The 23,977-nt window shown below is 39.7% G+C and overlaps 1 protein-coding gene across 2 annotated transcripts in view; it reads right to left on the bottom strand.

The window, feature by feature from the left end:
• Positions 1-227: 227 nt before the first annotated feature.
• Positions 228-23,977, bottom strand: part of CACNA2D3 (calcium voltage-gated channel auxiliary subunit alpha2delta 3) — a 943,155-nt gene continuing 919,405 nt past the window's right edge. For both annotated transcript variants that reach the window (XM_016941319.3, XM_016941320.4), the window contains 3 exons: positions 1,231-1,343; positions 929-1,011; positions 228-647 (listed from right to left, as the gene is read on the bottom strand). In XM_016941319.3, the coding sequence (XP_016796808.3) occupies positions 555-647; positions 929-1,011; positions 1,231-1,343 (289 nt within the window). In that variant the 3' untranslated portion in view covers positions 228-554. The remainder of the gene's footprint in view (positions 648-928; positions 1,012-1,230; positions 1,344-23,977) is intronic.

The following is a 23,977-nucleotide window of genomic DNA, read 5'->3' as shown; positions in this document are numbered from 1 at the left end:
TTCCCATGTAGAGGATATTTTGATATACGTCTATAAATATTTTTATAACTGAGAGTGAAGCATCTAAACAAACAGTTGTTAAATATGTGCCTAGAATCTGCTTTAGAACAAAGGCTCTGCCAACAGCCATCATTTCCTGGTTTCTGGAATGGGGACCTTTTCCCCCATGCATTGTTTTCAGTTGGTATTCTTAGCAATAAAGTGATGATAAAATCCAAACACGGAGATTATGATTTTAATATACTTTATTTAAAAAGTACATAGTTTTAAATTGGTTTCAATAGGTTTCAAGCAGAAGGGACACTGCCTACCACTTGCGGTCCCATTTCTGATGAAGGGTGATGATTATCATGTGGCAAACTCACATTTGCATGACTGGCAAAGTAAAAAGATAACTTTTTGTCAACATATCTTTAAGAGTTTATATCACGCACAGTTTAAAATCATGATGAGATGCTGATGGTTGGACTATATTCATGTCTCGTATGTTGCACCATATTTTGGTTCACAGTTTATCCATGATTTAGCATGCCAAGAGAACATCTCAGTCAGTGTCACCTTGAGAAGAGCATCAAAAGCAGAGGGAGCAGAAGGAGGACTGTCTGGGCTTGGAGACTCGGTGCACCCCCACACTCCCTTGCATTCTCCTATGGGGAAAGGCAGGGGTTGGTTAGACGGAAATAGACTCCAGGACACCTTCAACTTTCGGACACCTTCAACTTTCCAACCATGTGGATTCCCCAGACCTCTCTCCCCTCTCTAATGTAAGAACGAAGTCTTCTGGGACCTAGGTGATGGTGCAGATTCAGTTTACTGAAAGGGATTATTTTCTCACGAGTAAACTTTTCAGCTGTAGTTCTTGGACCACTGTGAGACTCTCATGGTGATTCTGATGGGAAAAGGAAACAGGAACAGTTCTCAGACTTACCTCAGGATGGAAGCCATGACAAGATTCTGGGCGCCTTCTGATCTTCTGGGCCTTTAGACGTTCACACTTAAGGGATTCATTATGTTGACTGTAGTTAAGGCATGTTTCCAAGGATTGCTTTTTTCTACTCTGCATTTCAGAGGTCAAAATTTGGCAATGACAACTCTCTTAACTACTCTCTCTCTCCAACAGTCGAAAGGATGTAATTTTCCTTCTCTAATATTTCTCCCCCAGGTTTCCTTACCACTCATACCCCTTACTGGTTTCCGTGGTAGTGAGTGGACCTGCACACAAAAGGATATACCTGATTTCAATGGGTGCCATGGTGATGGGGGCCACAGATTCACAGAGGCAGCTGCTGTCCACCACCACCATGAACAGGTTGCTGCTTGGGATTTGCTGGATGACAAAGGACCTGTTGGAACAAGAGGTAGCGAGACAGTCATTTACCATCCATCAATTAAAGAGCCATGAGGAAGACCTCTCCTGGGTGGCAGTAACTACCATATTTTGTAAAGCAAATTTTGGAGACTGTTTTACTACTAATGCTACCTTTCTCCATGAGGCACTTCACTAGGAAAACAATAGCTATGATGACATGCGGCTCATACAACTCACCTTGGAAAGACTGAAATGCTGTATGTACAAAACACAAGAGTCAGAGTTGGCTGAATCACCTGTTCCCAAGGTTTAAGAGGTTAGACTTTCAAAGCCTAATTTCCTTCTCCCAGAGCCTAAACATTACCCCAAGTTACATTTGATGTTCCTCTAAGTGGCGTTTTCTTTCCTCCTTCCCTCAACGATAGACTGAAACTATGTCATACCAATGGCAAAAGAGATAGTGAACTTCTTTTAGAGCCTTCCTTATACTGCTTTGCACAATGTCTGCCCAGTATACAGGAACAGTGTTTTGAATGAGATTAATGCTAGTCATTTATGAGGTCCCACACTTCCCAGAGCCCAAGTTCTGTAAGAAAGAACCAAGGCTGTATATCTGCTCTGACCTTCTGCTCCATCAGGATAGTTAGTCCAACTTAAACAAGCTTGGCAGTGCCTCCTTCTCACATTGCCCAACATGGTGAAGTGACAAAGAAAGACACTATAAAATAATCCTTTAACACAAAACACTACTGACTCTTTGGAGGAACAAATGAGGGATCAAAATCTCATATTCTTCCAGAACCAGATTAGCTAAATATTTAACTCCAGGGTTAGAACCCCTATCACATAATATTTCATTAAATTCAGTTTAATAGATTTTAACAAATGGAAATTAACAAAATTGTCAGTTTCTCCAAAGTTTTATCTTCATTTGCCTTTCTCGCAATACATTTGTTCCATTCTTTTGAGTATATCACCATGGTGAACTAAAATCATGCAATGAAGAAAAGTTCTTCTGCTTTATGGGACGTTATAAAGAAGGGAAAGGAACTCCCCCTTTTTTAACCTGTTGCCACCTCATATGTTGAATGATCCATGAATGCCTCTCAGAGAGACTGAAACACAATTGGTTTCTTTTCTATAAATGCCCAATGCCCATCTAATATTCCACAGTTAGTTATGTTCATATCCCACAGTTATGTTCACAGGGCTTGCCACTGTGCAAAGATGTTTCCTCAATGCCTTAACCACTATCCACACTGGGACACCTACTCTCTGCTCTTCCTACTCTTGTCTAGAACTATATCTGGCCTCAGAAAAATATTCAATCTTGCTGTTTTGCTAATTAATTTCATCTATATCTGTCTATATCTTCTTTACCTTCCCTCTTTAACACTAGACTCTTTCTTGCCTATGCAAGAATGTTACTCCAGCAGTTGGCCTCTTCTGAATGGATTTTGCCCATCAACATAAATATATTCTACCTGAGATAGCTCTCATCAGAGAACCAACAATTTCCACCTTTGAGGCGGCAGGTTAACAACAGAGTCTCAAAGACAAGTACAAAACCAAGATCACAAAACACTCTGAAGAACAAATGGCTGACTAGAAGATTAAGCCAAGTGTGTCTGCCAGATGAACAATAAAGGAGAAGAGATGAAAATATGACATAAAAGATCCAAAGGAGAAAATATTTTTTGCACCGAAAAAACAAATCCAATTCTTTTCAATGAGTGAGCCCACTGAAACATGAGTAAAAAACTTCCTATCATCAATCATCAAAGATACAGACCAATCCTAAAAGCTTCCCTAGAAACAAATTACTTAGAATGAGAATAAAACCAGTTTCTCAATGGGAGTACTGAAGATGAAGAAACAGAGTAATATATTTAAAGAAGTTTTGAGGAAAAAAGAGAGTCAAAGGTATGCCAGTGTCCAGAGAAAAATAGATTCTAAATCTCTGTAGACATTTATAGAAAATTATATTTTCAAATTAGGAATAATCATTGAAAAATATTTAAAAGTATTTAAAACCTGATCAATATGGATAGCATGAGAAATTAAACACCCCCTACAGACACATGACTGCCAGTATAAGCCTAAAATTATTACCAATCACAATAACTGTGAGGTTGTTAGATTCACATATTAAAAGGCAAAGACTCTTAAATTGGGTTTATAAACATTATGCTGTTTGCCACAAACACTCCTAAAACAGAATGACATAGGAGAAGGGGAAAATATACCAAAAATATGCTAACAAAAAAAGAAACAGGTTCAGGTTTAGCAGTAATATACAGATATTCAGAGTAAAATAAATATCATTAAAATATAATAAATAAAAGAGTTCATACCAAAAAGTATTATAATCCACTAACAAGATAAAATATGATTCTTTAGTCACATAATGATCACAGTATACAAACTGAAAGAAATAACAAAAGGGATTTCTGAAAGCATGATCTGTTAAAAATATGGACCCAAAACTCTTCAGATATAAACAACACAGAATATAAATTATTTTCAAACACAGGGAACTGCAACACATTCCAAAGAACCTATAGTACTGATTACACATTCTTCTTTTATGGTAGACTACAATTAGAAATGAATACCAAAAAGATATAAACAGTGAAAATTAAAAGTTAAAAAACACCTTTCATCAATCCTTGAGATTTGATAATAGCCCAGATTCACATTTGTGCGGTAGAACCTTAGACATTTTCATCAGAAAAAATAAATAAAGGTCGCAAATATTTGACTCAGTTTTCAAATCAAGAAGCTGGAAAAATAAGAAGATAAACCTGCACCTGTGCCCTATACATTGTCTTCCCCCTTGTCCAGTGGACTGAGTATTAATGTCCCTCTGCAAAGCCTATCTTTCAGGCTTCTTCAAGGATGTGACTGGTGGAAAAGAAGAGATAGGTGACCGCTGCACAAATGGTTCCCCTCATCTACTAGCCCTTCCTGGAGGTTGGCAAACATGCTGTCACATCTCCCAGCTCAGGAAAAACAAATCTGTCTCTTAACCCTCCCTCCTGCAACCACCCCATTTCTCTGTTTTTCCTTATAACACAACTCCTAAAAATAATTATCTATAATCCTTCTCTCTCTCCCTCCAACTCTCTCTCTTCACACATCTCCCTCCTTCAGAAATTGTATTCCAACAAGGCTGTAGTCCTCATCACTCCAACTGAATCAGTTATTGCCAAGGACACCAATGACTTCACCACTTTCCTTCTGTCTCTTCTTCCTTGCTTGTTTACTGTCTGCCCCTCATAAAAGACTGTAGTTTCCAAGGCAACAAGGCTGCATCTGACTGCCTGAGGTTATCAGTTATCTCTAGCACCTAGGGTTGTGCCTGGGATAGAGCAACTTCTCAGTAAGTATTTGTTGAGTCAATGACAGAACTTGAAATGATAAAGGCAGAAGAATAAAATAAAAATTAAACTGTGCAGATAACCAACAGAATCAAACTCTGGTTTAAAAGCTTACTGACATAAATTAACTTTGGCACTCATGATCAAGAAATTAAGTCACAAAGTATCATTATAACCTGTAAGATACGGGAGCATTTTCAACATTTTTTGGTGACTATTATGTATAGCCTTGTAAACAATCTGAGAACTTAAGAGAAAACACACCTTTGGGGATAAAGCATAAATTATCTACATTTGGCCAAGCTATAAAAATCATGAGCAGACCAATTGCCATGAACAAAACTGAAATGCTCATTGAGAATCTACCCCCAGGTGAATTCTACCCAATCAATCACCCAAAGAACAGATATTGCTGTGTTCATAGAAAACCCACATGAACCCACTGACCAACTATTAGAACTAATAAAAGAACTCAGCAAGCTGGCTAGTTACATAAGCAGCATATAAAACCACAGCCTGACACTGGCAATAACCAATGAAAAATATTTGTGAAATAAAGAACCATTGATAGTATCAATAATCAGTATAAAAGGCCCAAGAATAAATCTAGTAAAACATATGCCTTAATGAAGAAAATGATGCAAATTTACTGAGGAACATAAAAATACTAGCTAAAAATTGGAGGGAAGTACAATGGTGGTGGAAAGGAACACTCATATTTTAAATATGTCATTTCTCTCTTAATTAACTTTTTAATTCAAAGCAATTTCAATAAAAATAGGATATTTTATGGAATTTGAGAACATGATTCTAGGATTCTTTCAGAAGAGTAAATATAGAGAATAGTCTGGACAATCACAAAAAATTGGGTTTTATAAAAAAGGGAAGGGCAGTTGCTTGCCATATCCAGTATCGAAACTCGTGAGACAATTCATAGAAGAGGAAACACAGATGAGTAACAAATACGTAAAAGCGGGTTCAATCTCACTAAAAATTAGAGAAGTATAAGTGAAAATAATGATTTGACTAGGACATGGGTAAAAATTTAAGTCTATGATAATATCAAATAATGGAGAAAGTCTGAAGATATGAATACTCTTCTATACCACAGGTGGGAAAGTGAAATTTATAGCTACTATGAGGACAATTTGTTATTATTATAGTGGAAATCTTTTACACCCTATTTCTCTGTAGTTTTACTTCTCAGTAAAATAAACTCATGTTCAGAACCCAAGAAGTCATGTACAAAGATGCTCTTGGTAGCAATGTTCGCTGTAAGAAAGAAATAGCAAAAACCCCACCTAAATGTCCAACAATGGGGCAATGATTGAATAAGCAAGAATATGTCCACTCGGTGGTCTTCTTGGCACCAGGTGACAGGGTAAAGAGGATCTCTATTTACTATCATGAAAGGAGACCCAAGACGTTGAGTGGGAAAATAATGTTGTAAAACTATACGTAAAGTACCAGTATTTAAGAATATTTAGGACTATTTAAGAATATTTAATTCTGCTACAGAGAAACAAGAAAAATAAATGAGATGGATAAAACTTATAAGATGTATTAGGTATAGATAGCATTTAAGTGACCCATGACTCATGTTAGACTAGAGTAAATGGACTCAATAAGTAGAGCGTATGCAAGTTGAACAGAAATAGTAAAGGAAGAACATATGAAGTGTCTTCCTATAGAGAAGAAGGAAGGGAAGAACCACGTAAAATTAAATGCGCTCAATTCTTAAGGCACAGACCTTGTTGTCTCTAGGTTGATAGCTCTCTCCTGGCTCATCCTTAAATTAACTCACTGGCAACATCCATTCTCTGCCTGAGACACACAGATAAATGTGTGGCTGCTCAGGAGGTTACAGGCAAGCTACACACTTGCCCTTGCACCTCTCCAATAAGGCAAGTGTGCGTTGGCTGCAGGCACCTTCTGCCTACTGAGGCCCTGTTCCAGACTGAGGACCCTCAAGTGTGGTCCTCCTTGCTACACCATCAGTGGGAGACAGAGCAGGAGAGGGTGGAGACAAGGGAAGGGAAAGGAAGGGAAGATGGGAGAGAGAAGAGGAGAATAGAGGAACAGTGCATAACACAGGTTACAGGGAGGGAGATCCTCCATCCTCTTTCCCCTTGCTTCTAGCCATATGCTTTAAATGAATTCAATCAATCAGCCAAGTGATTTGAGCATCTTAATTTCTTGGTAAGCCTTTTTGTTTTGTAACCTCTAGGATTACTTGCCTGGTAAGTAGTTGGCATTTATACATAAAGTGAGTACAAAAAAAAGACACATTTCTATAAATTCTTTATATGTCTATCTATCGCTCTGTCTTTATGTATGTATGTATGTATGTATGTATGTATGTATGTATGTATCTAATGCATGGATGTATAAATAAAGGTCAGGAAGGTTACACACCACACCAGCAACAGTGGTTACCTCTGAAGAAAGGACTGTGACAGGGAGTAACTGTCAAGGGACACTTGAACTCCATCTGTAACCCTGAAGTTCTCTACAAGGAGAATGTATTAATGTCTTCTTAAAACAAGTATAAAGTGAACTGTGAGGGTCAAGCCCATTTTACAAAAGAGAAAACTGAAACTCAACGAGGATAAGTAAACTCTTACCACAGCTATATGAATAAGATAAAATTATGCCCATTTTACAGATAGGGAAACAAAAAACTAAGTACCTAGAGTAACCGGGGCAGAGCAGAGGTTCAAACCCAAAGTTGCAGCCCTCCGGAGTCCAGGCTAGTGTGGTTCTTTTGCCACAGGCAGCAGACTGTCTGTCTCGTGCTGGAACGATTAGAGCTCAAACTCCTTGAGGACAGACCCAGAGTGATCACTCAGTGCAGATGCTTCATGACAGCAAATGCAAGATGTCATTGTTTTCAAAGTCCCACAGCCAACTTTCCTTCTTTCTTTCCCAAATCCTAGGAGTTGAAAAGCCCTGAAAGCAGCTACACTGAGAGGAGAAAAGCCCCCCCCTACAAAAGATTGCCAGCGGAAAGATTAACTACTTTTCCATATTTTAAAGACTTACTGTCTGCTTATTAACATGGTGCTTCGGAGGGGCCTGGGCAATGTTAGCTGTACATTTATGTGTACAATGTGTATTTATGGCCCAGGGTGCAGGGTTGAACTTCATAAAACACACCTCCATCCAGCTGGGCCCAGCAGCCAGGCTGACATCATAGTCAGAGGGGCTGTGGCCTGGTGGGTTTGCCTGGGGGCCAAAAAAGGCGAGGAGGGAAATGCCTCAGCAGAGAATCACAGCGGTTGTTTCTAAGCAGGGATAGGTCAAAATGCGTGAAATAAATTAGGTCCTCGAGGGAAAGGGAGTTGGGAGAGGGAAGCAATTTTGATGTGTCCATTGCCAGAACTGAAATAATCCAGTCCTCCCTTTCCCACTCACTACAGACAGAGAAAGAACTGGAGGGAAAAAGATGATGCGATTTCAAGACAGCCTCCCCTGACAAGACAGAGTATTTGCCGCACACTATCTTCCGAGAGGGGCTTTCCTGAGCAAATGATGAAAGTGATCACCATGCCTCCCTCATACTCCCTCCAAACAAGCACGCGGGATGGGGAGGAACGCAGGGATAAGATCCCCCGAGGACCACAGGATTGCACATGTGGAGAGCTTGTTTGGCTTGCCTTTCATTAAACGGGTACAAAACTGTAGCTTGAAAAATATTTGGTCAGGATAGAATCTTAAAACGTTTTGACCCTAGACTGAGGTATTTCACCCTTTATAGATTTTTACCCTTTATATAGATTCTCCAGATTTTATCCAAAGATAAAATGAAAGCCAATGAGTCGGTCCCAGGGAGCTACTGAATTTGGCACTGGCCCTGTTCACAGTGTCCTGTTCCCCGGCTGGATGGGGCACGTGACTGTGGCTCTCCACCAGGATCCTGTTCTCCTTGGAGGTGGAAAGTGGCCCTATCCCCCACCTGCCCTGCCCCAGCAAGCACCAGGTTTCCCTACATGGACCTGGGCCCATAAGTTGAGAGCAAACATTTGGTGACTGTTTAAATTCAAAGGAAAACTTAATTATTTTGTATGTGTTCTAGCATAACTGGATAGCGATCTTATGAGACAGTAGGAGGGAGGTGGACAGGAAGAGAAATACACAGATATTTTCTCCTTATGATTATTGATGCAATGATCTCAAATGAAATGTAGTAACTAAACTTCAGCAGGACATTGAAAAAGCAACATAGCATGCCGCAGTGAGGATTGGCCTAGAAATGCAAGTGAACAAGATTATTGAGTGGTCCCAGCTTAATGAAAATAGAAACATGAAACAATTTTTTTTTTCTTTCGTTTCCTTCCTTTCCTTCCCTTCCCTTCCTTTCCTTCCCTTCCCTCCCCTCTCCTCTCCTCTCCTTCCCTCCCCTCCCCTCTCCTTCCCTCTCCCTCCTCTCTCTCCTTTCTTTCGACATGGTCTTGCTCTGTCGTCCAGGCTGGAGTGCAGTGGTGCAATCGTAGCTCACTGCAGCCTTGAATTCCTGGGCTCAAGCAATCCTTCCCACTCAGTCTCCCAAGGAGCTGGGACCACAGGAGCATGACCCATGCCTAAGGGTAAAAGTATCTGTTGGAGGGAAATACCTCTTTGCATGAATACTGACATTCTTGTTGGGTAGGCCCTGACCAGTGTTCACATGGCAGACAAAAGGCAGGCCCGTTTTCTAACCCAAATAAGCTTGGAGTGGGAGTAGGGGGTTGGGGCAGGATTTCCAACTTTAAATTAGTGCCAGCCAACTCTAGAACTTGTGGTGCATGGTGTCACTTTGTCCTCCCCTAAATCTGGGACGACAAAAAATCCCCACTTGACATCCAGTTCACATCCCAGAAAATCTGTTCATGTAAGACACCCTATACAGCATTGGAAAACAGTCAGTGCTGTGGGATCTGTTCAGTAGGTGCCTAAAAGACACTGGACAGAAATCCCATCCCTGAAAAAAATCCTTAAAAGAACAGAAGTAGGCACCCCTTTGTGAATCAAATTTAGCATCATGCTTAGGATAAAACACTCAGAGCAGGCTAATTAGAGTCAGAAGAAGGCAAGGAGGCTCACTCTCCTCTGTTATTTATCCTTGTTCTAAAAGTACCAGCCTATGCAATTAAATCAGAGAAAAGACAGATGATTCTCTGTTGGAACGAAGGAAGTGTTCTCAGGTCCCTAAAGCTTGCCCCTGCCCCCATCCCCATAATAATTTCCTCCGTTTCCCTATATATCTTAATGGTGTTACCCTCTATGCAGTCACACAGCCAGAGATCTCCAATGAACTCTGAACATCTTCCTCCCTGAACATTGCCATGCTCTGGTTTGACTATGTCCTTAATGCCTCTCAAATCCATCCTCCCATCTCCATCCTGCAGGGCCAGCTTTATGGGTGTGACCAGTGTAGTTGCAGAGGGGCCTACTCTCAGAAGGGCTGGTCACTTGGAGTTCAGTGTTCTCCGCAGGCATGGCTGTCTTAAAATTCTTAACTTTGTCTTTGAATTTGTGTTTTATAAGTGAAGTCCAGAGGCCAATGGGGCATGCACAGGAGTGGAGAGAGGAGGGCTGTGAGGAGGGGGTGGTTGAGGCTTGCCTCATGTACAGTTGCACTCTCCTCCATCTCCCCAGGGTGTTCCCAGCTACCTATTCCCCTCCTGCACTCAGCCCAGCAACTAGAGCCCTGCCCCCCACCTCACCGGCACCTGGCTGGGCCTGGGCCAGGCAAGCAGAGGGTCAAGGCTTGGGAGTGACTGGCAGTGCCACAGCATGTTCAGTGGGTGACTTAGCAGGGGCAAACCTCCCGCCCACCCTGATCCAGGTACTAAGTATTTGGTATTTGATGCAAAGATTGAAATCCCTTGTAGACTGGCTGTGCCCCATGAGTAGGGACAGCAAGCCCCTGGCAAGGGGAGATTCAGTCCCCTCCTCCAGCCAGGACACAGCACCTCGGTCCTGTGGCTAGTGGGAGGGAGAAGCCCTGCGGCTGCTGAGCTGCGTACCCCACCAGGTAACTGGGCAGGGCTCCTTAAGCACTGGGCCAATGTGCAGCCCTGTGTCTGAAGGAGCACAATATTAAAATGGCAAATAAAAAAATCATGAACAGTCAAGAGAGACCACAGAAAGAAGGAAAAAGTTTTACCTTTTAGTACCTTTAAGAATACATTTTTCTTGCTTTTTAAACAAGCAGCCCGCAATTTTATTTTGCACTAGGCCTGGCCAATTATGAAGCCAACCCTGCTAATCTGTAAAATGTTAGGCTTATCTTCCAACTGGTCTCCCTGCCATGGCCCATTCTTGAGGTGGTCCTTCCCAAGTGCAAGGCTGACACCCCCATCCCTCTTTTTACACCTTTCCACAGCCCCTGTCATCTACCCGATGGTCTGCATTGAGTGAAGCAAACAGGGCCTTTATGTTCTACCTGGCTCTCTCTCCAGCCTGACGTGTTCAACCATCCCAGCCCCAAAGCCACCTTCCTGTCCAACATCCAGGCTGCTGACCTACCCACGAGCCCCTGAGTGCACCATGCTGCTTCTCTCATAGTGCTGAGACCCAGATGGAGCTCTAATTCTTACCTTGGTTGCTCACTGGAATCACCTGAAGAGCATTTTGTTTTGTTTCATTTTGCATTTTTTTTCTACTGATGGCCATGCCTAACATAAATTATATTGGAATCCTTGCAAGAAGGACCAAGGCATCTTTTTTTTTTTTTTTCTTTTAAGCTTCTGGAGTGATTCCAACATCCTTCAAGGCTGAGACTGTCTGGTCTAGAATTGTGCTTCTCAAGCTGAGTATGCTTATGGATGACCTGAGGATCTTGCTGAAATGCCAGTTTCTGTTCAGTGGGTCTAGGGTAGGGCCTATGATTCTGCCTTTCTCACCTTCTACCAGGCAATACTGATGCTGCTGGTTCGGGGACCAGTAAGCCTCTGAGTGTTGAAGCCACCTCCTCCCATACCTTTGGAGAACCCCAATTCAGTTATAAAAGACTTATTAAATGTCACTTTCTCCATTAAGCCCTCCTTCTCAAAGGGAAGTATGTCTTCCTCCATTCTCCCACGACATGTTGTAGGTACCTGTATCACCCATATAAAATCCACAGCTTTCTATATGTGTGTGGAATCAAATGCTCACAGCGACTTTGCCATCCTTGTACTGCTACACTGGAAATGACTAGGACAGACATCAGCACTCTAGGCTACATAAAGGATAGTCTGAAAACTGTAAGCTTTGGAGTGTGTAGAAAATTCTCTTTTTGTAACCCAGGAAAACAAACCGAAGAGTTACCTTCTAGGGCAGCTAAAAGTGAGATCCAATAAGAGACTTCTGTAAATGTCAGATGGGAGGCAGAGGTCAAAAACATTAAGAAGCCATAAACAAAACAAATAAATAAGAAAACAAATGGTTTCCCAGTAGGAGCTCAAATCAAAAGCCGTAAGGACAGATGCCTCCAATTCTACAGGTTGGTGGCAGTAGGAATTGATTTAATCATCAATACAGTATAGTGAGTAGGCCAGCTACTGTCTTCCTTTCCTCCATCTTTCTCTAGGTAACCAGGCAGACAGACAGCTATTAATATTTTGTTTTGTAATTTGGGTAATTTTGTTTCCTACTAGACTTCTGAGAGCAAGGCAGAGACCTCCTTTTTTTTGTTTTCTACACGTCATTGAATAACAATGGAAAATGAGTAGAAGATACAGCCAGGTGTGGTGGCTCATGCCTGTTATCCCAGCACTTTGAGAGGCCAAGGAAGGAGGGTCGCTTAACCCCAGGAGTTTGAGACCAGCCTGGGAAACTCATAGTGAGGCTCTATGTCAAAAAAAAAAAAAAAAAAGACAGATATGATGATGTGTGCCTGTAGTCCCAGCTACTCGGGAGGCTGAGGCAGGAGGATCACTTGAGCCCAGGACTTTGAGGCTGCAGTGAGCTATGATCATGCCACTGCACTCTAGCCTGGGCAACAGACCAAGACACTGTCTCAAAAAACAAACAAACAAAAAATGAAAGATAAAAATATAATTCAAAGTAGCACAAGCTCTTTGGCAAATGGGTTTCATAGAATATAGTACAAGGTTTAAGCAGCCCAGAATTTTTGTTTATTCTCACCATTCTTCAAGGTTCACAACCACTTTCAGAAAACAAAGAGCCCTGTCTGACCTTCTATAGAAGTTTCTCTTTGATATCCAATCTCCCTTCTTTTGGTACAAATATCTTCCTTCTGGGAAGGACTGCACCCTTCCCTCAGGCAGCCCAGGTGCTTCTGAGGAGCTAGCCCTGTCCAGGCATGCTGTCTAGACCTAAGCGGATTGGTACAATTCCTTCCCCTGGAGAAAGCAATGGGTTCAGAGATGGGTACTGAACCTAAGTTATTTCAATCAGTCTGAAATGCAGAATTCTTATCTCTACTCCAAACATATGAAAACAAAGACATTTTCAGCCTCAGGAGCCACTGGCAGCTTTCCTGTGCTCATGAAAGGAAATGCCTGCTGGGAAATGCATAGAGAAAACCTGGATCTTGGTCTTAACCTTTGGGAAACTTGAGTAAGCCCTATCTGAAGCTTACATCTCAACTTTTCCCTGTATTGTTTAAGCTTGCTTGAGTTGAGCCTCTGTCATTTGTAAACAAAAGGATATCAAGTGATAAGCTCTTAAATTCCGTATCATCACCACTACATTGCCTGATCACCCTGCAGTTGGAAAATCTAGGCTTTAGGGAGCTGAGCCCTAGAAGCCATAAGCATGGCTCACACCCGGTTTACCCTGGATGGCCTGCCAAGAACCAAGCTGGTATAGGCCTCTTCTGCTCCATTTCACTAGTGTGGGAAATGTGCTGTGTTTTCATAGTTAAGTGCTAAGATTAAATCGGACCAGCATATTCTCTTTGTTATACTTATTTATTCAAAAATGTATACAATAGACACATTATGGCATTCCATTTGTGACTTGCTGATGGGGAAAGCACACAAAAAGCCAGAAGGATGCTTTGCCTGCAGGGCAGTGTCCCATGGTGGTATTTATTCTGTTATAGACAGAATGCATCAGTAAGAGCCATGATAATGACTTCCACTCATCCTCAGCCCACAAGGATTTATTGAGATTTATGGTGCCGACCTACAGCTTGAAAACAACCTGGGCAGGAGGTTCTTTGGCATTGTCAGCCCAAGGCAGATGGCAAGGAATGGTATTTTGTGTTTGAAATATGGGAGAGAAAGCCCCATGGAATGAAAAGGAAGAGGGGCCCAGTTTTCTTTTCGTATCCCAGAGGAAGGGAATCTCAAAAGAGCTCACAACAAAGGATATTTTTAAAACTTGGCTATCATTTTAGTTTTTCAAAGTTTTTTTTTTCTTTGTACTAGGGTCTTCAGTAAATCTTCTTAATTATGACATGAACCATTTTTCTTCTAATCCCCTTAAGAAGAGTAAGGAGTTTGTTAACTATTTTCACTGAAACTATTAATGTCTTTTCTTATAAATAATGACAATAATAGCTAACATTTACGGAGTGTTTACTTAATGCCAAACCCTTTTCTAAGCAGTTCCCCTTTAATCTTCACACCAACTCAAAGAAATATCATTTTCTCCATTTTATAGATGAAGACACTCAAGCATTAAGTTAAACAACTTTCCCAAATCCTAAAAAAAATCAAATCTCAAAGTATCAAAACTCTACAAAGCTAGACCTGCTTGATGCTAACCTTTGTTTCATCCTTTACACTCTATATAACTAATCACCACCATCATCGTGACCATCATCACCATCACCATCACCACCAACATCAGTAAGTCTACCACTTACTGAGCACTTACCCTATATAGGCACTGTATGATAGTCTTTACCTAAAATGTACTCATTTCCCAACTCTGTGAGGAACTTCAATAATTAGACCTGATTTTGCTTTAAGATAGCACAGGTTTAATAGGTATGATCTGGATTCCAGCTCTCAGGCAATAGAGCCTGCCATCTCACCCATCATACTGATATGGACAGGAGGCAAGGAAATACTGCGTAGGAGACAGCAGGTCCCTGACAAAGGCCCCACCCTCAAGCCTGGAAACTGGTGGCTCTAAATGGGAACAGTTATTCCTGTTTTTGCACCCAAATATTGCCTCTTGATCCACCATGCTCCCTATCCTGTACCCATATAAACCCCAAACCTCAGGCTCTACAAGCAGATGAGCAGATAAACAGAAGAGCAGCCTGGCAGAGGAGAGAAGAAAAGGAGCATCTGAATGTTGAAAGGGGTTTGGCTGGGGACAGTTGGAGAGAACGGGTGTGGGATAGCTGAACTCCAGGGGAAGATCATCTTCCCATTCCATCCCTTTCCACCCCCCAATCCATCCCACTGAGTGCCACCTCTATCACCCAATAAAATCCCCGTATCCACCATCCTTCAAGTCCATATGTGACCTGATTCTTCTCGGATGCTGGACAAGAACCTGGGTACCAAGAGGGCACTAAGCTGGTTAATACTTAAGCTATCTATGGACAGCAGAGCTAAAAGAGCACTGTAGCATGCCCACTGGGGCTTCCAGAGTTTCAGCCACACAACCTTAGTTGCCACCGTGGGGCTGGAGCCCAAAAGTGTCCACCCCGGCTCCTGCACCTGCCCGTCTGCATGTTCCCCATCCCATAAGGGGTTTGAGCAGCAGCCACAGCCAGAACAGACAAGCCACACCCCTGTTGCACTTCCTGCGAGGGGGGTCAGATAACTCTCCTGTTTCAATACAACAACATCTCATGTGGAAATGTGTTTGGGCAATAGTAATGTAATGATTCTCTGGTAAACAGAGAAAAGAGAATCTGTCCCTACATCGAAGGGAGAATTTAACATTACCTAGAACTCACAGTTCTAATCTTCTATTTTCTATCATCTTTTATACTGTCTTTCACAATTTCCATGTGAATTGTTGGGTTCATTTAGCAAAATAGAATAGCCTCAGAATGAATCATCAGGAAGCCTGAATAAAAGTGTACACTTTAAAAGTATAAAGAATTCACTGGGAAGTTAAACATCTCCCTTTATGTGATCTGGCAAAGTCAAATTGTGATCATTGAGAAGTACTTTATAAAAGGTTGGACATCTTGCATTACATGAACAAAATATTTTGTTAAGTGTACCATGTTAATGGTAAGAAAACAATTGAGCTAAATATGAAGCCAGTTTTGCATAGAAAAAAAGAGCGGCGGTGGGGAGGGGAAGTATCACACCATTTAAATCCTTCTACTTATCCTGATTTTACAGATGAGGCAATGGCTCAAAGTTACAGAGCTAATAAGATGTGAACCTGGGATTCAAACCCAGGCCATTTGGCCTCAGAGCCTGAGCATGTAACTTTTCTGCCTCTTAGTTCTGAGTAATGAGCTGGCATGTTATTTTTGTTTTATTTTTTACACAATTCTCTATTTTTCAATTTTCTGCAATGAATAGGAATCACATTTTAATAAGCACCAAGAACCATGGAATAATAACTTTCTATTTAAAAAAACATATATATATATATATATATATGTATTTTTAAAACTAAATCTCAGTGATCAGTATTTTACTCTATAGTCTCAGTTGCTGACCGCCAGAAAAACTAAAACCAGAGTGAAACTTTTCCAGGATCATTAATTGAAAGAACAATGAAATCCCTCCTTAGTGGCCTTGCTGTCCTCTTCTATGTACTCATTTTTACCGTATATCCTTGGGGTGAGTTCTCCCCAGAAGGAATCCTCTCTGAATCTCTCTATAACATCAGCTGTATCACTGCCTGATCTACAATTGGAGCTTGATACATTTTTGCTGACTGAAATAAAAGCTGAATTCATGCTTTCCTACTTTGACTCAATCTAAGCTTTCTGAATAATATATCTTGTAGCTTTGAATTAATATACCAGGGAAATAATTAAACAAATCATGTAGTCTGCTATACTTTGGGTTCTGACTTCTGAAATCAATGCTCCAAATAATTCCCACCCCTATTCAACTGTCCCTTATCACAACATAGCATGATTATTCACTCTGAATAGTGTGAGTACCATGGTAGAGACCTATAGCCAGGAAGAAGTTTGAAGAGAGACAGATGTATTCCAGAAACACTGGATGAAAGGCAATGTTTTAGACTTTTAAATTACTGTTCCTATGGATTTTTTTTTGGTGATTTGTCAAAATTTTGATCATTGAGAATTACTTTATAAAAGGTTGGACATCTTGCATTACATGAACAAAGGATTTTGTTCATTTTGCATGACATGAACAAAGCATTTTGTATTCTAAATAGGAAAAAAATCTCTCACAAGAAAAATCAGAACTATTCTCCCATTCAGTGTATACTTGATCCACACAAAGAATATCAATATGCAATAAAGGGGAAGAAAAAAATGGAGGTGGGAGATAACAGGGTATGCCAGAAAGCCAACTGGTTCAGAAGTTAATGGACTTGAATTGAACTCCCACTGTGAAATTAAATTAATGGGCAAATCACCATGAGAAGTGTTTTGTTCCTTCCCTCTTCTTAGTTTTCCTACCTCATAAGTGATTTCTAAGATCCCTTCCCAATATAATACTAAAATATTTGGCTTTCACATCACTGCTTCCTCCTTAACAAAAAAAATCTCACATTTCTCCAGGCTGTTAACAGACTTCAGTTAGTTATTGCCATTATCTTCTTCCATGAGCTCTCTCCATTGCTAACCCTCTTTTTTGGTGGGATGGGGGGAATCTTGACCTTATAATTTAAAAAATTATTTTGTTGTAAACTGACAATTTATACTGGTATATATTCATGGGGCATGAAGTGATGTTATAATTTATGAATAAAATGTGGAATGATTAAGATTGTTTACATATCTGTATTATTCTCATGCTGCTAATAAAGACATACCTGAGACCGGATAATTTATAAAGGAAAAAGGTTTAATTGACTCACGGTTCCACGTGGCTGGGGAGGCCTCACAATCATGGCAGAAGCCGAAGGAAGAGCAAAGGGATGTCTTACATAGTGGCTATTCACTATCACGAGAGCGGCACAGGAAAGACCTACCCCCATGATTCAATTACCTCCCACCGGGTCCCTCCCATGACACATGGAAATTATGGGAGCTACAATTCAAGATGAGATTTGGGCAGGGACACAGCCAAATCATAACAGAATCCATCACCTCAAATACCATGTTTCATGGTGAGAGCATTTGAGATTTATTCTTGTAGCAGTTTTGAAACGTACAATACACTATTATTAACTATATTCACCATGATGTGCAACAGAACTCCAGAAAAAGTCCTTATTCTTCCTGTGTGAGATTTTGTACCCTTCAAACATCATTTCCCCATTCCTCCCTCTACCTCAGCCTCTGTTACCACCATGCTACTCTGTTTCTATGAGTTCAGTTGTTTCAGATTCCACATATAAGTGAGAACATGCAGTATTTGTCTTTCTGTGTCTGGCTTATTTCATATAGAATAATGTTCTCCAATTCCATCCATGATGTTGCAAATGACAGAATTTCATTCTTTTTAATGCCAAATAGTATTCCATTGTGCGCTTATACTGCATTTTCCTTATCCATTCATCTATTGATGAACACTTAGGTTGATTCCATAACTTAGCTATTACGAAAAGTGCTGCAGTAAAGATGGGAGTGCAGACATCTCTTTAAAAAATTGATTTCAAATCTTTTGGGTAAATACCCGGAAGTAGGATGGCTACAACTTACGGTAATTCTATTTTTAGTTTTTAAGGAAACTCCATACAGTTTTCTATAATGGCTGTACTAATTTACATTCCCACCAAAAGTGTACAAAGTTTCGCTTTTCTCCACATCCTTCTCAACACTTGTTATCTTTCATCCTTTTAATAAGAGCTAGTCTGGCAGGTGTGAAATGATATCTCATTGTCATTTTAATTTGTATATCCCTGATGATTACTGATATTGAACATGTTTTTCATAGATCTATTGGCCATTTCTATGTCTTCATTTGAAAAGTGTTGATTCAGGTCCCTTGTCCACTTTTTAACTGGGGTTTTTGTTTTGTTTTCTTGCTGTTGAGTTGTTTGAATTCCTTATAATATTTTGGATACTGACTCTTTTTCTGGTATATGGCTTACAAACATTTTCTCTCAATCTGTAGATTGTCTATTCACACTGTTAATTGTTTCCTTTGCTGTTAAGAAGCTTTTTAGTTTGACACAATCTCATTTGTCTATTTTTGCTTTTGTTGCCTATGCTTTTGGGGTCAAACCTAAAAAAACATTGCCCAGACCAATGTGTAGTTTTTAGCATTTCTGTACACTAACACTGAACTATTCAAAAAAGAAATCAGGAGGACAATCCCATTTATAATAGCCACAAAAAAAGCTTAGGAGTAAATTTAACCAAGGAGGTCAAAGACCTGTACACTTAAAACTATTAAACATTGATGAAAGAAACTAAAGAAGCCACCAAAAATGGAAAATATCCTGTTTTTGTAGATTGGAAAAATCAATATTGCTAAGATGTCCATCCAACCCAAACTGATCCACAGATTAAATGCAATCTCTATCAAAATTCCAATTTCATTTTCCGTAGAAATAGAAAAAAAATTCCAAAATTCATGAGAAATCACCACAAGTCCCTAACAGCCAAGGCCATCATAAGTAAAAATCAGTGAAGCTGGAGATACCATACTACATAATTTCAAACTATACAACAAAGCTATAGTAATTAAAACAGCATGATTCTGGCAAAGAAATAAACACATCTATTAATGGAACAGAATAAAGAGCCCAGAAATGAACCTGTACAAATATGGTCAACTGATTTTTACTGGAATACACACTGAGAAAAGGACAGTCTCTTCAACACATGGTGTGGGACAACTGGATATCCACTTGCAAAAGAATGAAACTGGACCTTATCGCACATTATGTACAAAAATCAACTCAAAATAGATTAAAGACTTACATGTAACACCAGATACTATAAAACTACTAGCAGAAAACACAGGGGAAAAATTATGCAGCAGTAGTCTGAGCAATGATTCTTTGGATTTGACACCAACTCTCTTTAATCAGCATGTTTCTTATATAAAAAAGACTTGTTTAAACTCTAAAAGTTAAAATTCAAAAATCCAGAAATGTAACACCTGTATATCAGTTCTAACTAGTACAGATAAATTCTGTACATGATAAAGGAGAAAAGTTTTAAGAACTAAATATCATATTCCAGGGCTAGAGGCAAAAACGAAACAAAATCACCTTCTGAAGCCTAAAACCAGGCCACCAAAAGCACAAGAAGATCCACTGGTAATTTAAACACATGCTACAATAAAACTCAACATTCTCTAGAAGAATATAACAGAATCCAGGACATCTACAATGTACCATCCACAATATCCAAAGTACAAAACTGACTATGCATGTGAAGAAACTTGTACAGTAATTGTGTCACATAGTAAAATGTGACAAAATAGTCAACAGAAAAATCAATCTAAAGATAGACCAACATCTGGCCCAGGTATTAGAGTTAGTAGATAATGGTAATATATTATACTTTATAATATAGTATATTAAATAATATATTTATATATTAATTAAACTTTAGAAAGTGGCTATACTGAGGTATGAAATGGGGAATTCCAGCAGAAATATGGAAACTATATAAATGAACCAAATGCAAATCTTAAAACAGAAAGAATAAAATATTTTAAATCCAAAATTCACTGAGTGTTATATATTCAAGGCAGACTGAATGCAACAGAAGATAGGATCAGTATACCTGAAGTCAGGTCAATAGAAATTATTCAAATTAGAGAACAAACAGAAAAACAAGGTTAAAACACAAATGAACAGAAGCTCAGTAAGCAGTAAAATAGTACCAAGTAGTCTAACAAACAAGTATTTAGAATCCCAGAGTTGAGTAAAGAGAAAATGAGTCAAAAAATACACTGAAGAAATACTGAGTGGGCTAAAATAAGAGACAGGAATTGGGATTATATTATCCTAAGGTAAGTACACTACACCTGAAGCAATTTAATATTATTTGAAGATAGAACATGAGCAATTAAAGATGTATACTGTAAACCTTAGTGCAACCAATACAAAAAAAAGCTTAAAAGTATATAAATAATAAGCCAATAGCAGGAAAAAAATGGAATCATAAAATAGTCAATATAAAAGACAGAAAAAAAAGAGGATGAAAAAGCAGAAATCAACTAGAAAAGTGCTAGATTTCAAGCCAATAATATCAGTAACTTCATTAAAAATAAATGGTCTATATGAATGACCAAATGCTTTTACCTTAAGGTCAGAAACAGAAAAGCATTTCTGATTTTACCATTTCTCCTTTACATTGTACTTGAAGTTACAGCCTGTGCAGTAAGGCAAGAAAGGACATAAAATTCATCCAGATTTTAAAGAAAGGAAGAAATTATCATTATTTGATGACCGTATGTCCATATTTGTAGGAAATGTAATCAAACCTACCAAAAACTACTAGAAATGATAAGGAAGCTTAGAAAGGATGCAGGATATAAAATTCAATATAGATAAGCAACTTGGATTTTTTGGCAGCAAAAAGCAGTTGGAAAATGAAGTAATACTACTTAAACAGCATAAAAATATTCAGATTTAGAGAGAAATCTGACAACAGATGTGCAGGAACTATATACTACTGAAAACCATGAATCATTGCTGTTAGAATTTAAAGGAAGCTTGAGTATGAGCATTGGTTAGAAGTCCCAGTGTTGTTAAGATGTCAGTTCTATCTATACTGATTTCCATATTTTATAAATAAAAGGCAAATTAATCAAAATCCTATCAGAGTAAGGAATAAACTATTAACTACACAACATGGTGAATCTCAAAATAATTAAATGGTATGTAAGGAGCTGGACCAACAAAGAATACATACTGTATGATTCCATTTACATAAAATTCTAGAAAATACAAGCTGATTGATAGTGACAAAAAGAAAATCAGTAGTAACTTGGGGATAGAATTAGGTGGAGAGAAACCAGTGGGAGGGATTACAAAGAGGAAGAAACAAATTTTTAGAGGTAATGGATATACTCATCTTGTTTGTGGTGATAGTTTCATGGATATAGACATTTGTCAAAAATTTTCTAAATGTACATTTTAAATATGGTCAGTATATTCTACATTAAATATGTGGCAAGTTGTTTAAAAAACATAAATGGCCCAAATGTACCAATTAAAAGGTAGATTGATATACTGGATTAAAAGGTGAAACCCAATTATGTCCTATCTATAAGAACACACATTAATTGTAAGCATACTGAAAAGATTAAAGCTAAAAGATGGGGAAAGATTCCACGAAAATGTTAGTCACAATGAACCTGCAGTAGCTATATTAATATTAGACAAAGCATACTTCAGAACAAGGAATACTGCAAGTGTAAAAAGGGACATCACAAAATGACAGAGGAGTCAATTCACTAAAAAGGCATAATAATCCTAAATATGCATGTATCTAATGACCAAACCTCAAATAAATGAGACCAAAAATGAATACACATTGAAAGAGAAATAAACAAATCTACAATTACAGTTGGAGACTGCAACACTCCTCTCTTGGTAATGAACAGAAAAAGTAGAATACATAGAAAATCTGTAAGAATATAGAAAACAACTTTACCTAAGTAACATTTATAGAAAACTTTAACAACAACACTATATATATACACACACACACAGGTATACACATATATATGTGTATATATACACACACACATATATACAGAATATATACATATATATGTTCATATGGAATATTCACAAAGTTAGATCATGTTTTGGATCACAAAGCAAATCTTTACAATTTTAAAAGAATTAAAATTATACAAAGAATGCTCCCAAACCATAATAAAATAGAACTCCAAATCAGTAACAGAAAAGTTTCCGGAAAACCCTCAAATATTTTCAAATGAACGATACAGCTTTAAATAACCTCAAGGTCAAAGAGGAAGCCATAAGGAAAATAAGAAAATATTTTGAATTTAATGAAAAGTGTGAGGGGAGGAGGCAAGATGGCCGAATAGGAACAGCTCTGGTCTACAGCTCCCAGTGTGAGCAACGCAGAAGACAGTCATTTCTGCATTTCCATCTGAGGTACCAGGTTCATCTCACTAGGGAGTGCCAGACAGTGGGCGCAGGTCAGTGGGTGTGTCCACCGTGCACGAGCCGAAGCAGGGCGAGGCATTGCCTCACTTGGGAAGCGCAAGGGGTCAGGGAGTTCCCTTTCTGACTCAAAGAAAGGGGTGACAGACGGCACCTGGAAAATCGGATCACTCCCACACGAATACTGCGCTTTTCCGACGGGCTTAAAAAACGGCACACCACGAGATTATATCCCGCACCTGGCTCAGAGGGTCCTACGCCCACGGAGTCTCGCTGATTGCTAGCACAGCAGTCTGAGATCAAACTGCAAGGCGGCAGCGAGGCTGGGGGAGGGGCGCCCGCCATTGCCCAGGCTTGATTAGGTAAATAAAGTAGCCCGGGAGCTCGAACTGGGTGGAGCCCATCACAGCTCAAGGAGGCCTGCCTGCCTCTGTAGCCTCCACCTCTGGGGGCAGGGCACAGACAAACAAAAAGACAGCAGTAACCTCTGCAGACTTAAATGTCCCTGTCTGACAGCTTTGAAGAGAGCAGTGGTTCTCCCAGCATGCAGCTGGAGATCTGAGAAAGGGCAGACTGCCTCCTCAAGTGGGTCCCTGACCCCTGACCCCCGGGCAGCCTAACTGGGAGGCACCCCCCAGCAGGGGCACACTGACACCTCACACGGTAGGGTATTCCAACACACCTGCAGCTGAGGGTCCTCTCTGTTAGAAGGAAAACTAACAAACAGAAAGGACATCCACACCAAAAACCCATCTGTACATCACCATCATCAAAGACCAAAAGTAGATAAAACCACAAAGATGGGGAAAAAACAGAACAGAAAAACTGGAAACTCTAAAAAGCAGAGCGCCTCTCCTCCTCCAAAGGAACACAGTTCCTCACCAGCAACGGAACAAAGCTGGATGGAGAATGACTTTGACGAGCTGAGAGAAGAAGGCTTCAGACGATCAAATTACTCTGAGCTACGGGAGGACATTCAAACCAAAGGCAAAGAAGTTGAAAACTTTGAAAAAAATTTAGACGAATGTATAACTAGAATAACCAATACAGAGAAGTGCTTAAAGGAGCTGATGGAGCTGAAAACCAAGGCTCGAGAACTACGTGAAGAATGCAGAAGCCTCAGGAGCCGATGCGATCAACTGGAAGAAAGGGTATCAGCAATGGAAGATGAAATGAATGAAAT

Source organism: Pan troglodytes, chromosome 2 (assembly GCF_028858775.2).
Source record: "Pan troglodytes isolate AG18354 chromosome 2, NHGRI_mPanTro3-v2.0_pri, whole genome shotgun sequence".
NCBI lineage: Eukaryota > Metazoa > Chordata > Mammalia > Primates > Hominidae > Pan > Pan troglodytes.
This window is presented reverse-complemented; position numbering and strand designations above follow the sequence as displayed.